At 44.6% G+C, this 17093-nt stretch overlaps 1 protein-coding gene across 1 annotated transcript in view; it reads left to right on the top strand.

The window, feature by feature from the left end:
• The window catches only part of LOC138369266 (protein Skeletor, isoforms B/C-like), a 101885-nt gene that overhangs the window by 69156 nt on the left and 15636 nt on the right, over positions 1 to 17093 (top strand). The window contains exon 9 of the mRNA XM_069332203.1: positions 15755 to 15891. Within this exon, the coding sequence (XP_069188304.1) occupies positions 15755 to 15891 (137 nt within the window). The remainder of the gene's footprint in view (positions 1 to 15754; positions 15892 to 17093) is intronic.

A 17093-nucleotide genomic window follows, 5' to 3' on the forward strand; every position in this document is an offset into this window, starting at 1 on the left:
GTCCAGACTGCTTGAAGTTTTGTTAGAGAAGACCTACTCTCTCACCTTGAGGCCTCTGCCTGAGTCATTAAACTGATCGTACAGTTACAATTTATGATCTAATACAAACATTTTCTTGCCACTAATCAGTTCTAACTATAACTAAAATCTTAGTTTTACATTACACTAATCTTCAATGATCATGGAGTATACCAGCTCTGTGAGCATCAAGGTTTTCCTATGTCTGGTAGGGAAACGGGATCACCATTTTCCAAGCTGAGGTCTCAAGTCCTCTTGAGTATAATTTATTTATTTTAATTATTTATATATTTATTTTTATTTATCTATTTATTTATATACAAGAATTGGGTTTATGAGAGTACAGAGACTTGAAGTTTTACATTCTTTAAAAGCCACTAGCATGCATAGCGTTTCAGGCAGATCCTTAATCTAACATATAATTTTAAGAAAGTAACTTCTAGCAGAGTTAAAAAAAAAAATTATAGGTACTTGGTATAAAAGTATAAAAATACATTGCAAGAAAGTATAAAAATATATTGTAAGAAGGTATAAAACCAACGTTGAATGTAATGAAACACCATTTTCTGGGTGAACCCTGGAGGCTCCCTGGAGCTTATCAGGTTAATGTATGTTATATTGGACCGGGACATTAGCTATGGGGTTCAGACCTACCAGGGACCAGTGCCAGAACCTGGCCCCTTCAGAGAGGTTGCTGGGAGCAATGGCCCTGGAAAACCCCCCTTGTGGTTGGGGTTTTCCTTATCTGACATCGTCTGGGGTTGGGCACCCAGAAAGGTTGGCATAACAAAACAAATCCCACAGGGTAAAAAACTAACAACAAAAACCGAACAGAGAGGTAGAACTTCCTACAATCCCAAGGAAGCAAGCAAACAAGCAAACGTATCACACTACTGCCGTGCCGCTCGTCCGTGCCACTCTTCCGCGCAGCCCTCTCCTCCCCCAAGAAGGGGGGGGGGTGCCCGGACCTCACCGTGCCGGCTACATAGCACTCCACTTCGGAAGCTAAGTTTCAACAAATGCGAAAAAATCTCCAACCAGCAGGAGGGAGGGTTGCCAGGGAGCTTCTGGGGCTCACCCAGAAAATGCTGTTTCATTACATTCAATGCTGGTTTTCTGTGGGGAGCCCGTATGGCTCCCTGGAGCTTCATACCCAAAGAGAAGGAAAAGGAAGAGCTGACCTGGGAGGCGGCTGCCACAAACTCTGCAACGCGAAGTCGAGACAACAGGCCCAAAGCAACACCAGAACGCCCAGGAGCAGACATGCTCACAAAATAGCGGACGGCCAGGAACCTGTACAACCTTCAAATCCCTGAGTCCGAAATAAGCCCAAGACATGTTACCAATTACGGCAGTGAAAGTTGCAAACGTTCGAACGGCACGAGAGTGAGAATAGACCACAGGCAGGCTAGACTTAACCCTGCGGTCGACCTGGGAGACCTGAGCCTTGGAACAGGAAACGAGGGAAACCGGATCAACCCAAAGTGCATCCCCAGCCACGGCACGCAGGTAACGGCGAAGAGCCGCAACCAGACATAACACATGACGTACCCCCGGCCGAACCAGTCAAGCATCAATAACACAAGGACCCCCTTAGGAAAGCAGCCATCTTGGCCTTCACCAGAAAAGACGGAGAAGGCTGCAAACGTACAAACCATTGTATTTCAAAATGGTATCAAGATTACACAATAACGAATGTACAAGCCTTCTCCAGAGATCTCGTTGATACGATTACTACCTACTATGACACATGGGTGTGTTGGGGAACAAGTCGTAAGCCTAGCAGAAGTGGGCAACACCTACCACCACCCAAGTGGGTCCTTGACCCCGTATTTGTTAAAGAACATGAACGAGTAAAGCAAATTGGAGATACGTACAAACGAACCAAAGCACAAGGTGACTTGCATGCATTTCTAGTTGCAAATAGAGAGGTGAGAGACATGAGCAACGTTATACGTAATAAACATTGGGAAGAGTTCCTACAAAGTATAAATGAGCAAACAACACTTGTTGAAGTTTGGGAAAAGATACAAAAAATCTCTAGAAGCAGCCCAACCAAACTGCTGCACCACAGCCCACTAGAACAAGCAAACATCCTCCTTGATCAATGGGCACTAACATCGCGCTACGACTCACTCCCAATTAACATACAGCACAAATTTGATGACACACGCCCCAACAGACAACGAACCATCAATCTTGCCTGTACAGCTATCGACGTGTCGGACCTTAATGATGTAACTGAATGGGAATTAAATCATGCACTAAAGATGGGAAAATCAACTGCTCCTGGAGAGGATGGTATTACTTACAGAGTACTGAGATTAGTCTCACACGCACCAGGTAATCCATTATTAGTGTTGTACAGAATAAGTTTACGTGAAGACCGACTCATGTATCGTATATAGGGGCACCTGTCACCCCAACTGTTTGGATTTATGCCTGGGCTCAGTACACAACACTGTTTTGCTGAGTACTTCGCACATATTGAAGCTTCCCCTCAAACAGTCTTCATCGACCTAGCAGCAGCTTTTGATACAGCAAACAGAGAAATCATACTGGAACAGCTTTGCCGAGCTAGGAATACAAGGAAAATTACTGAAATGGATAAAGGGCTATTTGTCTAATCGAACAGCATATGTTTTGTTTAATGGTGTTAAAAGCACAGAGAGCAAACACTTTGAACTGGGAACTCCACAAGGAGGGGTCCTCAGCCCCTTGTTGTTCAACGTTCTGATGCATGAACTTATTAAAGATCTTCCAACTAATAATGAAGACACTGTCATTTGTTATGCTGATGATATATGTTTACAGGCTGCCTCCGAGCCTAGAATGCAAGTTCTGCTCGACGCTTTTGCTACTAGAGCTGAGGAATGTGGCCTCCTTATCTCTGTACAGAAAACTCGTGCCCTCATTCCATGTGGTATTCCACCACCCAATTATCATATAGATGGGCGAGCACTTGAGAACTGCGAGTCTTACAGATACCTTGGTGTCCCCATTAACGACCCTGGGTACCTTTCTTCTCTCAAGAGGAGACTTTGGGAGAGATTAAAGCCCTTGCAGGTCCTTGTTGGTGTCAATCATGGACTTAACGTGAGACTTGCTAAAATGTTTTATGTATCATTTATACGCTCTGTGATTGACTACAATGCTCTACATCTCACACTGTATACTGACAAAGAGCTGAAATCTCATGAAACCTTGCAAAATGAAGCTATGCGTCTCATCCTTGGGGCTCCAAAGTCCACGAGAATTGTTAATATGAGAGCAGAGTTAAAATTACCTACCATAAGTGAGAGAATTTTGTCTATTAGCACAGTTTTCGGCGTGAAGGCATTGAGTAGATCTAGACAACACATGAAGTTTCAAGCTAAACTTTCTAATATGCTGCACTCACCTGAGGTCTATAGAAGAAGAACGAAATCTGATTATGTATATTGGTTCTACAAGGTAGCCAACTCCATCAAAATATTAAATATGTACCCAACTCAACTAATGATTAATCAGCCAATTACTCCATGGGATATCTGGGATCTATCAGTTGATTTTGTAAATGCACCCAAGAAAGATAGTGTGCACACTACATTATTAAAACAGTTAACACTGAAAAGCATCACTGAAAGTACTCAGAGTATGGGTAACGATGTGTATCAGTGCTATACCGACAGCTCTGTAGAGAAGGTGGACGATGTACCGGATGTGCATGTAACATATTTGAACAATCTTCTCTCGTACATACAGCAATGAAGCGCGTCAATGACTGGGCAAGTACAACTCAAACCGAACTTGCAGGCATATACCTTGCCACTGAATTTTTAAAAGACAAAGGCAATGGACTCATATACTGTGACTCACAGAGTGCACTCCTGGCACTGAATGCACATAGTAGTGACACCCAGAAAATAGTCAGTGATATTCGAATGAATGTTTTAGCTGCTAAAGAAAACAGATTTGGGATTAAATTCCTATGGATACCATCACATGTTGGCATCTCAAGGCATGACACTGTTGATATGCTTGCTAAGACAGCCTGCAGAAAACTGGTAGAAATTGATATGGGTGTTTCATTAGCAGTGACAAAGAGAATACTTAAACAAATATCTAATGAAAATCTCACCGACCTAACAAATTCACAAAGACCTGAAAGTTGTAGCATTAAATATTATGATAGATATCGTGAGGAGGCATTCACATATGGGACTAATAGAACAAGAACCCGGCAATGTGATGTTATAGTGGCCAGAATACGCCTGGAATATAGACGTATCTGGCAGCTTTCTCAAAACCCAAATGTCGAGTACACAATGTGTCAACTTTGTGAAAGAGAAAACATGCACTCTCTTGAACATTATATTGTAGAATGTCCCATACTGACTGACTTTCGCCCTCCTGGGCTAAGGTATGCTGAACTCTGTAATTACTATATGAGTACTGGAACACTTGATGATATATTGGACTTGTATCCAAGATTGATCATGTAATATATCATTTATACAATGTATATACTGTATATGATGTAACTATATTGATGACCAGACCACACACTAGAAATTGAAGGGACGACGACGTTTCGGTCCGTCCTGGACCATTCTCAAGTCGATTGTGATGGGGAGGTAGGGACAGGCATTAAATAGGCAAGAGAGAGCTGAGGAGGAAAGTCAGGTGTAGGGGATAGTAGTAATGAGAACTGCAGCAGGCCTATTGGCCCATACGAGGCAGCTCCTATTATAACCACCGAAGGAGATAGTAATAGGAATAATGGAATAATAGGAATAATTTCTAGTGTGTGGTCTGGTCAACATACTTCAGCCACGTTATTGTGACTCATCGCCTGCACATGTAACTATATAACCTGAGCTTGTAAAAGCACCTTCATCACCTTCAGTGATTAAGTGCTTAATTGCACACTAGTTTCTTTATCAGCTATCTCACCCTGTCAGAGTAAATGAGACAGATGTATGTGAATGCATGTGTGTGTATATATGTATGTATATGTGTGTGTGTATGTATATGTATGGGTATAAAGTATATGTGGAAGCTGATCAGAATTACATTTCACCTTTGTGAATGTACATTAATGACACTATGTAAAGACACATCAAATACTTTATGTAGGGCATACGTAAATCTGTGTATCTATGTATTTACGTATGTAGGTTAGCTTAGCATTTTAAAAGTACCGAATCACCTTCTGTGGTTGAGTGTTCAATAAACCCTTGAACTATATGTTTAACATTTCTCTAACCCTGTCCATGGAGGACAGAAGAAAATGTATATATGCTGGTTAGCATTGTAAATGTGTGGCCACGTCTGTGGTAGAAAATAATAAATAAAAAAAAAATAAAAAAACAGAATCAAAACAGCAGAAACCCCTGCACCAGAGGAGAGCCGGAAGCTGTTTGACCCGACCTCCAGAGGCCATTGGCAACAAAAATATGGCCTGTGAAAAACAATCTTCATCCGAAGGAGCTACCACAAACAGAGGAGAGGAAAGATAAGAGAGCACCTTGACCAAGGACCAAGACGGCTCAGGCGGCGCATGAGCAGGCCGGAGATGAAACATAGTACGAGAAAGCATATGGAACGGGGCGGACATGACGTCCACCCCAAACGTAAGCTGGAGCAGCTCCACCAGCACTGCACGATAAGAGGCAACAGTAAGAAGCATCAATAACAGTCCAAAAAACAAAGAGAGGACAAGACAACCCAATGTGAAAGAGAAGACAACCTACAAAGAGCAAGAAGACATGGAATAGAAATGCCAGGAAACTTCATACAGTCCCCGTAACAAAGCTCGCAGGTGGGACACCATCAACGAAGCCACCCGATCACCATTGAGATGGTGATACACCCGCGTCAAAAGACCAGACGTGAAGAGCCGAGGAGAAGGCCAAACCAGCCACATACTGGACCAGTTCGACCTGCCGAAAGAGGCAGAGCCGCGGGAAACGCCCCGGGTTTGGACAACGACCTGTAACCCCGCGATTATCCGGGATTCGAACATCCGAAAAACGCCCTTATACGGCCAAAATCGTGAACGGATAAAGTTATCACAATATCCGGCCAAAATAGCCACAGGGACCGGATTAAAGCAGGTTTTCTGCAGAAATTACACTATCCGGTCAGTCCCCCGGATAATCGTGCCTTTGTCCGTATATGAAAACATGAGGCGGGCCATACGGTATTAATCCCGTCTGCCCGAGACTCGAGGCGCATGGTGTAGGTGGGGGTGGGGTGGGTGGGTGGTGTTGGGAGGGTGGGAGGGGTGCGTCAGGAGGGACTACCTGGGTACAGGAATTACCATTAATTTTAGAACAATTAATCATAGCCAAAAACAAATAAAATAACTACTAGTAATTATGTAATAACAAATAAATAAGTTTCCTAAAAGCATTGTGCACAGGCTGAAGTTTCCTTCAAAAATATTGTGAATTTTTTTCCTCCTGGCGGCCTACGTAACGCTATGGCTGCCCCAAGTGGACCTGTCCAACACTGGTCAACCCATGTGCGTCCGTCCCTCGTGTTATACACAGTGCTGCGCCATTAGTGAAATATTTTTTTAAATAACTTTTTTATTTTCATAGTAACTTTGAACATTTTTGGCCAAGACTATGTCTGGTAGCAGCATCAATCGTTCTGGAGGTGTTAAGAGGAAGAAAGTTGTCCTAACAATAAAAGACAAGTCACAGTTATACACCTCAACCAGTGCGGCCTCACAGTGTTGCGCCATTAGTGAAATATTTTTTTAAATAACTTTCTTAATTTTCATAGTAATTTTGAACATTTTTGGCCAAGAATATGTCTGGTAGCAGCATCAATCGTTCTGGAAGTGTTAAGAGGAAGAAGATTGTCCTAGCAATTAAAGACAAGTTACGTGTTGTTCAAACAGTGAGGCGTCACAGGCAGCCAAGCGCCTTCAACAAGTGAGGCGCCACAGGCAAGCCAAGCTCCTTCAACAAGTGAGGCATTATAGGCAAACCAAGCGCTTTCAACAAGTGACGCGCCACAGGCAAGCCAAGCGCTTTCAACAAGTGAGGCGCAAGCAAGCGCCTTTAACAAGTGAGGCGTCACAGGCAAGCCAAGCGCCTTCAACAAGTGAGGGCATGCAAGCGCTTCAACAAGTGAGGTGCAAGCAAGCACCTTCAACAAGTGAGGCCTCACAGGCAACCCAAATGCCCTCAACCAGTGAGGCTTCAGCAGCTGGCAGTCAAAACTAACTTAGCTTAATGAACTGTACAGTAATTTTAAGTGTTAATTTTAGTGTTGTGTTAGTATAGGTTACGTAAATTGTTAAGAATTTTTAACTTCAAGATGTGTGGCATCAATCAAGAAGACGAACACCAACAAGGTAAGTTGAGGTTTCTAGTTGAATATTTAATAATTGTATGTGGCAAGGCAATTCAAATTATGTTGTTTGTAGTATAAAAATAGTTGGAAATGGTCACTTTTGGACTCGTAGGTGAAAAAGTACCATTATCCGAAAAATGTGATAATCCTTCCCATATAGTCCGGATGATCGAGTGGAGACAGGATCACACAGCGTCTGAAAACGAGCTGGGCCAGCCACCAAGGGTCACGAGGACTACACTTCTTGGGAAGGACTCCAACCGAGCCAGAACCCGAAGCGACAGCTTGACCGGGGGAAGAAGTACAGGTAACTCCACCTCAACCAGTCCTGCCCAAAGGGCATCTACCGCGAATGCCTCGCAGGCGAGGAAGAGTGCCACATAAAATGGGAGATGCCGAGACCATGGCAATGCGAAAACGTCCATGTCCGGGAGTCAGTATGTCCGGCAGAGCCAACGAAAGTGGCGACAACCGGCCAATCCGTGAACAGAGGAATGAACGGAGGTCATCCGCCAGAATGTAGGACACTTCCTGGACATGAAACACAAGGAGAGCCAAACCCCGAGAAACCAGCAGACGAGGCACTCGAAGGGACCAACTCCAAAGGGCAAGGACCGGAGAGAACCCCCATGGTTCCAGCAAGGAACCACCAGAGAACTGTCCGAATGGAGCCAGAAGGTAGAGCCCCGAGTGACCCGAACCCTCTGAAGTGCAACCAGACAGCCAAGAACTCCTGAACCATGCTGTGAGCCCGACAGAAGGACAGACCCCTTAGTCCTTGGCCGGCCTGGTGAGCACTGGTCACAAAGCCTCAGCCAAGAGACGACCCGTCCATGAACACATTAAGAGAAGGCTTGGGGAGGCACCAAGGCATGGAACCCTGAAAACCCCAAAGAGGAAATCGGCGACGCAGCACCAACACAAGGTCCCGGAGCACGAACCCAACAATCACAAGAGAGGCGGAAGGGAAGTCCCCAAAGGAACCAAAAGAGACGCCGAAGCCAAACCTGACCCAGCGAATAGACCAGCACGGCGAAGTTCAGACTCCTGCACAACCACTCGAGCAACCGCCGAGTGACCCGGACCCCCTTAAAAACAGCCGAAGGCAGGACCGCAGCCACAGCAATGCCTGTGGAGGGAGAGACAAAGAAGCAGTCCAATAATCCTAAACAAGACCCAGCCAGGTCTGAACCCGGGACGGAACCAGATGAAACAGCCTCCAGTACACCAGAAACCCAAACCCGGTGATCTGGACAGAACCACACCTCTGGCGAGCATACAAATGAACCGAATGGGAGCCCACATAGCCAATCGTCGAGGTGGGCCTGAAAACCGAATCCTGAGCAGACGCAGACAGGTCACCAAAATCCGGTAAGGATGCTTAAATCCACTAAGTGCCCATTACAAACTAGGGAAGGCAACAAAAGCGGCACGCCTGAAGCCCCACCACCAACTCTGCCAGTCCCGGAACCCTGGAAAGGAACGTGCCAAGAAGAGACCCAGAGGTTCAGGGACCCGGCCCCAACAGAAGCTGGACCGGAAACAACAGTCTTCCGAAGAGGGCAAAGAATCCAGGGTGCAGACTGAACAGGTCCAGAAGAACCACAGATCCACAAAGTCCCGTGTCTGCATTAGAACAAGCAGGAACCACGGAAGGATGGGGTGGATTGACCACATTGAAACGTACCCACATCAAGATGACATGACAAAGCGCAGAGGAAGATGCCCACCCCGCCAGTCCCGAACCCCCCAAAAGGGGAGAAGCCGCCCGACGCCACCAGAGGCTGGAAGACAACCAAAAAATGCCCACGAACTGCGGGACCAAGCGAGAGCCAACAGAGCAAGCTGCCTCTCCAGCTCCCCGTCAACAGCGAAGAGAACTAAGCCCCCTTCCAAAAGAAAATGAATTTATATAATACACACACACACACACACACATAGACATATATATACATATATACTTATACACTTATACATATATACACATACATGCACACATACACATGAAAAAATACAAAAATAAAAATAAAGAAAGAGACAAGCCGCCGACCGGTGGGCAGAGAGCACAAAAACTGCACCAAAAGGCTTACTTCGACAACAAAAACCCAAGGCCCTGGCACGACCACAACACGTACCAAGACCCAAAAGATCAGCTTGCAAGCCAGGAAGACCCCGGAACCCCAGAAGGCAGAACCGGCTCACACACGAGGTAACAAAACCCCCTGAACCCACAAAGGGGCCCAAGAGGAAGAAACCTCTGGAATGAAACCAAAGAACCCAAAGGAACCCAGAATTGAAGCCGGGGGAGCCCAAACTTCCACATTTGCTAGCAGAAATACACCACAGAAAGGGCAAAAGCACAGCACCCAGACAGAACCCCAGGAAAACGGCCAAAATGGACCGAAAACCGGGGAACAAGGTGTGGGAGCAAGCATAAACAGACAGGAACACGGAGCCCAAACACCAGGGCCCAGACCCAAAGAAACAGAAAACGCAAAAACCAGTGTAAAAACCAACACGCAAGCATTCCCAAAGGAACAGAAGATGGGCAGGATACCCCAGAAAAGCAAAGAAAATGGCGACAGTAGGATAAAACCCCTGAAGGAGGTGAAAAAGCTCACCCAAAACATGAGCTCCCACACCCAGGCATCGGTAAACAAACCTCAGCACTGCTGGTGGCCAGGTGGGGAAGTAAACCGCAGATAGAAAATGGCTACCAAAACAAGGAGCCATGACCGACGCAATATATCAGAAAACACGCCAACAAATGTGGGAAGTAGGCAGACGAGAGGAACAAAAAAAACCACCGCCCAGAAGCAGAAAACCCAGGCAAGGGCACACAAGATGACCTGGACAAAATAAGTACAGTATATGGAGCACCACTTGGCAAATGGAATTTAATGTTAATAAATGCCATGTTATGGAATGTGGAATAGGAGAACATAGACCTCACACAACCTATATATTATGTGAGAAATCTTTAAAGAATTCTGGTAAAGAAAGAGATCTAGGGGTGGTTCTAGATAGAAAACTATCACCTGAGGACCACATAAAGAATATTGTGCGAGGAGCCTATGCCATGCTTTCTAACTTCAGAATTACTTTTAAATACATGGATGGCGATATACTAAAGAAATTGTTCACGACTTTTGTTAGGCCAAAGCTAGAATATGCAGCGGTTGTGTGGTGCCCATATCTTAAGAAGCACATCAACAAACTGGAAAAGGTGCAAAGACATGCTACTAAGTGGCTCCCAGAACTGAAGGGCAAGAGCTACGAGGAGAGGTTAGAGGCATTAAATATGCCAAAACTAGAAGACAGAAGAAAAAGAGGTGATGTGATCACTACATACAAAATAGTAACAGGAATTGATAAAATCAATAGGGAAGATTTCGTGAGACCTGGAACTTTAAGAACAAAAGGTCATAGATTTAAACTAGCTAAACACAGATGCCGAAGAAATATAAGAAAATTCACTTTCGCAAACAGAGTGGTAGACGGTTGGAACAAGTTAGGTGAGAAGGTGGTGGAGGTCAAGACCGTATGTAGTTTCAAAGCGTTATATGACAAAGAGTGCTGGGAAGACGGGACACAACGAGTGTAGCTCTCATCCTGTAACTACACTTAGGTAATTACACTTAGGTAATTACAGCCCCAGAACTGCTATTGGGCTTCCCCCACAGTCCCAGGAACCTGCAACAGAGGCCCCAGGGCAGAGCCATCCTCCACACCCCTCTGCCCCTAAAGAAAAGAAAGAGTCCAGGGAAAAGGCAGCAAAGAAAGGGCTGCTGGTAAGACCCAGAAACCTTGGCAGGATGGAGGAACAGGCTTGAAAACCTCCATCCCCAATCCGAACGGGGCAGCCCCAGAAGCCGCCAGAGTCTTGGCCCAAACTAAACCCCGCCCTGACCCTGAAACCTGCAGACGGTCAGGAGACGGGAAAGTGGAGAACAGCCCCTAAATAAAACAGGGCGGCCCCCGGGGCATCTGGGCGGGAACCAACCTAGCGCGTTCCAGCAACTTAAAGCGAACTTGCAACGCGGATGCCGCCTATACTCAGAACAGTAAGGACTAGATGTCAATGACTCAACAGGCAGCATGACAGAGGTAAAATTGGCGACTGGCACCCTCAGACAAGGGCACAGCAACCAACGAACCCACACAAGATGGGATGGAACCCAGAAGACACATCCAGTGGTCCACCGAGCCCCGACAGGGTTTTCCAGGGCCCGTAGGCTGACTGCTACGGGAAGCCCGGGCAAGGTGTTGCTAACCAGTTAACACCCAAAACTAACAAGGGGTAGATGCCAACAATGAAAACCCCTGCGATGTGTACAATCACAGGGGCCTAGCAGAGGGCCACCAAACACTACCAGTGGAACTATAGCCACACTAGGCAAACCCCCACCAGGCAATGAAAATAAAAATAAAAGAAAAACCCCGCAAAAGTACACCATCCCCAGAGGCAACAGGAACTGGTTGCCGTGCAGGTAGCAGGTCGCTCAACACCTTGACGTCCTAACCAGCACAATACCAGTCCCTACCCAAGGCCAAATAAGGGCCCCAAGCCCCAGCTGGCCCCAAGGGCGAGGCAAATGTCAAGCAGCAAGAACTTCTACGGAAATGGTTCCCGAATGCCCCAGGGAAGATAACCCTGTCACGCAGGGCAGTACTCACAGGAAGCTTAGGGAAGGAAGCCCTAAGCTCATGCAGCCCTGGTACTGATGAGGAACACCTGGCCACCGCACAACACAAAAACACAGCAGTGAGCGACACGAAGGCAAACACCACCTAGGAAACCGAGGCCAGAGAAGCGTCTGTCCCGGTTGACATTAGTTTACGAGCTGGAGTGCTATGCAGCTAGCGAGGTGAGGTCTGGGGACCCCCCTCCCCCTCTCAGGGAGGGGACCGCTGCGCGGACGAGCAGTGTGGCAGTAGTGTATTACGTTTGCTTGTTTCGTTGGGATTGTAGGGAGTTCTACCTCTCTGTTCGGTTTTTGTTGGTAGTTTCTTACCATGTGGGGTTTGTTTTGTTATGCCTATCTTTCTGGGTGCCTAACCCCAGTCGATGGCAGATAAGAAAAAACCCCAACCACGGGGGTTTCCAGGGCCATTGCTCCCAGCAACCTCTCTGAAGGGGCCAGGTTCTGCCGCTGGTCCCTGGTAGGTCTGAACTCTCTAGCTAATGTCCCGGTCTAATATAACATACATTAGCCCAATAAGCTCCAGAGAGCCCTAGGGGCTCTCCACAGAAAATGCATTGTAAAAAAGTATAAAAAAAATACATTGTATAAAAAATTTGACTGAAAAAAAGTAGGTATATTAAAGTAAATTTAAGGGTAATCCACAGGTACATTTTAGCATAAGTTGAGAAGTATTGCAAGATATAATGTAGCAAACTATGTGTATATCATGATATAAGATAACAGCAATGATTACAATGGCAAAATTGTATAGCATAGGTACATATATTGGGGAATTGGGTAACACTAGATACAGTGCTAGTTTCAAAGCTCTAGGTAGGACACTATGAAGATGAAATTAGGTACTTTTTGGTTTTATTTTTGAATAAAGTAAAAGTCTGACAGCTTTTCAATTCGTTAGGAGTATAAGACTGCCACATAATTTTCCTCCTTCACAACCCAACCTATCTATTAATGCTATATAATTTAACTAATCAAAATCCCACACATAATCCAAACAATCAGGGCCAGTCACTAAAATAATGGAGTGCACCCTGGATGTATGTAAACAGGAGCGCTATGATCCTGGTTCCTTTGCAGAGTGCCAATTTTGGACTCAGGGTTGTAACAATGCAACATGGGTTTGTGAAAAATAGATCATGCCTTACAAACCTGCTCATATCTTTGGAAATGGTAACCAGCTATTCATAGAATGGACTTCCAGTAGATGTAGCTTACATGAACTTTGCTAAAGCTTTTAACATGGTACCACATGAAAGACTGGCAAGGAAATTACAGGCACATAGAATAAATGGGAGAATACTGGAATGGATAAACAATGGTTAAAACATAGAAGACAAAGGGTCGTGCTAAATGAGAATGAATCTGACTGGGGAAATGTGCTAAGTGGGGTGCCACAGGGGGTCCATTTTGGGGCCAACCCTTTTTGTCATACACATCAATGACATAGATGAGAATATTACAAACCACATTATCAGATTTGCAGATGACACTAAGATCTATGGTAAAATGGGAAGTGAAGGTGATATTGTGACCTTACAAAGAGATCTACATGAACTCCACAAATGGTCAGATGACTGGCAAATGCTTTTTAATGTTGATAAATGCAAGGCCTTGCATGTGGGGCATAACAATCTATGTCACAACTACCAAATTAACAGCATTACCTTACAACAGATTGACAAAGAAAAGGACCTTGGAGTCAGAATCCATCATTCACTAAAAGTTGCACAACAAGAGGGAGCGGCAATAAAAAAAAAGCTAACCAAACCCTAGGAATAATCAAGCATACCTTAATCTTTAAAGAAAAGAAGGTAGTCATTCAATTGTATAAGTCCCTGGTGTGGGGTGCACCAATGGTGCACCATGCACCTGGATTATTGCATTCAGGTATGGAGAACTCATCTTCAGAAAGACATAGCTGATCTGGAGAAGGTGTAACACCGGGCAACAAAAATCATTCCAGAGCTAAGTCACCTCTTGTATCAGGAACGGTTGAGGGCCACTGGGCTAACAACACTGCAAACCAGGCATGACAGGGCAGATCTCATCAAAAGCTTTAAAAATACTGAACAATTTGGAGGATGTCGATCCAGACAATTTCTTCAAAGGATCAGATGTAACACGAATGAGGAGCAATGGGTTCAAGCTCAACAAGCCACAATGTAGGACTGAAAATAGGAGATGCTTTTTCACCCATAGGGTTGTAAACCCATGGAACTGTCTACCCGCCGAAGCCGTAAACGCCAAAACTCTGCTGGGATTTAAAATACAGTTGGAAAAGATCATCAGGGCAAATTGGGGGGGGGGGGGCCTTAGACAAGCCGATGGCTTCCCTGTCCTCGTCAAGGCCACTAGTATTAGTGGCCCTCAGGTAAATTATCACAATAGATTTTGCACAAATCAGCTATTAATAAATGTTGTTTAGAAAGTGGTACAGTGACTTTCATGGTGTAATGACCCACATGGTACTATCTCGCCTTGTATCTATCTCGACCGCGCACTCCGCTACTACCACTGAGCTAACCGTGCAATCTCCGCTCTTTCTATGGTAATAACAGATGCTATACCGATCATGTAAGATGTTAACACTCGGGCCGTCATACGAAGACGTAAACCAGTACACAGAGGAAGGAGAGAGAGAGAGAGGGCGAGGGAGGCAGAGCGAGAACGAGAGCAAGGGAGGGAGAACGAGAGCGAGTGAGGGCGAGGGAGAGTGAGACACTAGTGAGGGAGAGTGAGACAGAAAGATAGAGATAATCGTAGTCACAGCCTATCGTATGAGTTACCGAGTGACGCTGCCACCACCCTGAGTTACCGGACAGGGGACCGGAGTGAGATTCGTAGGTCTTGCAGATGGAATAACCTACCAGGACAGGTGTAGGGGACAATTGAACGGTACAAGGATCCTGGCCTGACACTCGAATAATCCTGACCACTTGGGAACTATAGGGTACACAAGAATAAGGCGGGACACCCCCAATACTACTACCTCAACACGGAAAACGAACGGGGGGGAGGAGTACGGGATAATTAAGAACACTAGGTCACTGGGGCAAAGGGGACGGTAGGCCCAATATCACTAAGACAAGGAAACATTAATACACATTTAATAACACTTAATATCTGACTTTATTTGAAATAATTAAATAAGACACTCCCTAACTATATTCCCTACTAGAGGCCAAGAGTACTGAATGAGGTGCTTTAGTACAAGAGAGCCGTACTTACTCGTATGTTGTTCCACCGTTTCCGGGAGATGATGTTCCTTCCCCGAGTCCACACACACCTTCCTACTGGGCTGCGCCCACTCAACTGACTCTCCCCTGATCTGTTGCTCCTCAGCTGAACGTGAGGGTTCTACCTTTGATGTTTAGGGGTTAATCCCTGAAGATTTTCATGACGGCATCAACTCTGACCTCTTTGTGATTCGATGACCGTTGACCTGACTCTCTGGCTAACTTGTACAGAGGTGTAACTTTTACATTGTCTGCCGCCGCCTGTCTGGCGCCTGTGGGTTGTTCATCCTCCACGTGGCCTGTTCATGCTGTTATGATGTTCATGTACTATGTACTGCTCTCTTGTTACAATGGCAGTCAGGCCATGAAAGTCAGGTCAGTAGGCCAACTACATAATGCCCATATTTCTTAAAAGATTTAAAGTTTTAAATTTTTTCTTTTCAGAGGAGAATGATTACATAGCCTTTGGCATGAGTGGATCACAGACCCAGCCAGAGATGATTGGTGGGGATGTTGTGGTGTCATTTATGGAGGGCTACTTAGGAAATCTCATTGACTACAACATGTCTTCCTACACACCAGTAAGGATATGAGAGTTTATATACTAAATATTCTTATTCAAAATTATACAAAAATTGTTAATGCTGTTTAAATTTTTCTATAAGAAAAATGTATTGTTGAGTTTATAAAAAATACTTTCTGAGCATAACACTCGGTGTACATTCAGTGCCAATCTGGCAGGGAGCTTTTCAAGTTGTCCCCATCAGATCTGATTAATTAATTTATTTATTTATTTATTTATATATATACAAGAAGGTACATTGGGAGTGTGAGGATACATAGCATAGTAATTACATTCTTGTAAAGCCACTAGTACACACAGCGTTTCGGGCAGGTCCTTAATCTAAGAAAATTTTAAGTAGGTAAATACTTGCAAAATTTATAAAAATGATAACAGTTACATAGCAAGAAAAAAAAATAAAAGATGAGAGAAAATTGTAGGTATATTATAGCACATAGGTAGCTCAGATTGATTGCAATGACAGCGTGAATGATAGTTGACAAAAATTAGTAGGCACAATACAGCATATGGCTAGCACATATGCTGTAAGTAAGTTCCAGGTCTCAGGAAATCTTCCCTATCGATTTTATCAATTCCTGTTACTATTTTGTATGTAGTGATCATATCACCTCTTTTTCTTCTGTCTTCCAGTTTTGGCATATTTAATGCCTCTAACCTCTCTTCGTAGCTCTTGCCCTTCAGTTCTGGGAGCCACTTAGTAGCATGTCTTTGCACCTTTTCCAGTTTGTTGATGTGCTTCTTAAGATATGGGCACCACACAACCGCTGCATATTCTAGCTTTGCGCCTAACAAAAGTCGTGAACAATTTCTTTAGTATATCACCATCCATGTATTTAAAAGCAATTCCGAAGTTAGAAAGTGTAGCATAGCCTCCTCGCACAATATTCTTTATGTGGTCCTCAGGTGATAGTTTTCTATCTAGAACCACCCCTAGATCTCTTTCTTTATCAGAATTCTTTAAAGATTTCTCACATAATATATAGGTTGTGTGGGGTCTATGTTCTCCTATTCCACATTCCATAACATGGCATTTATTAACATTAAATTCCATTTGCCAAGTGGTGCTCCATATACTTATTTTGTCCAGGTCATCTTGAAGGGCATGACAATCATCTAAGTTTCTTATCCTTCCTATTATCATATAGGAAGGGTTTGCTGATGATGTTTGCATCATCAGCAAACATGTTCATATAATTCTGT

The sequence above is a fragment of the Procambarus clarkii genome, chromosome 27, assembly GCF_040958095.1.
Source record: "Procambarus clarkii isolate CNS0578487 chromosome 27, FALCON_Pclarkii_2.0, whole genome shotgun sequence".
NCBI lineage: Eukaryota > Metazoa > Arthropoda > Malacostraca > Decapoda > Cambaridae > Procambarus > Procambarus clarkii.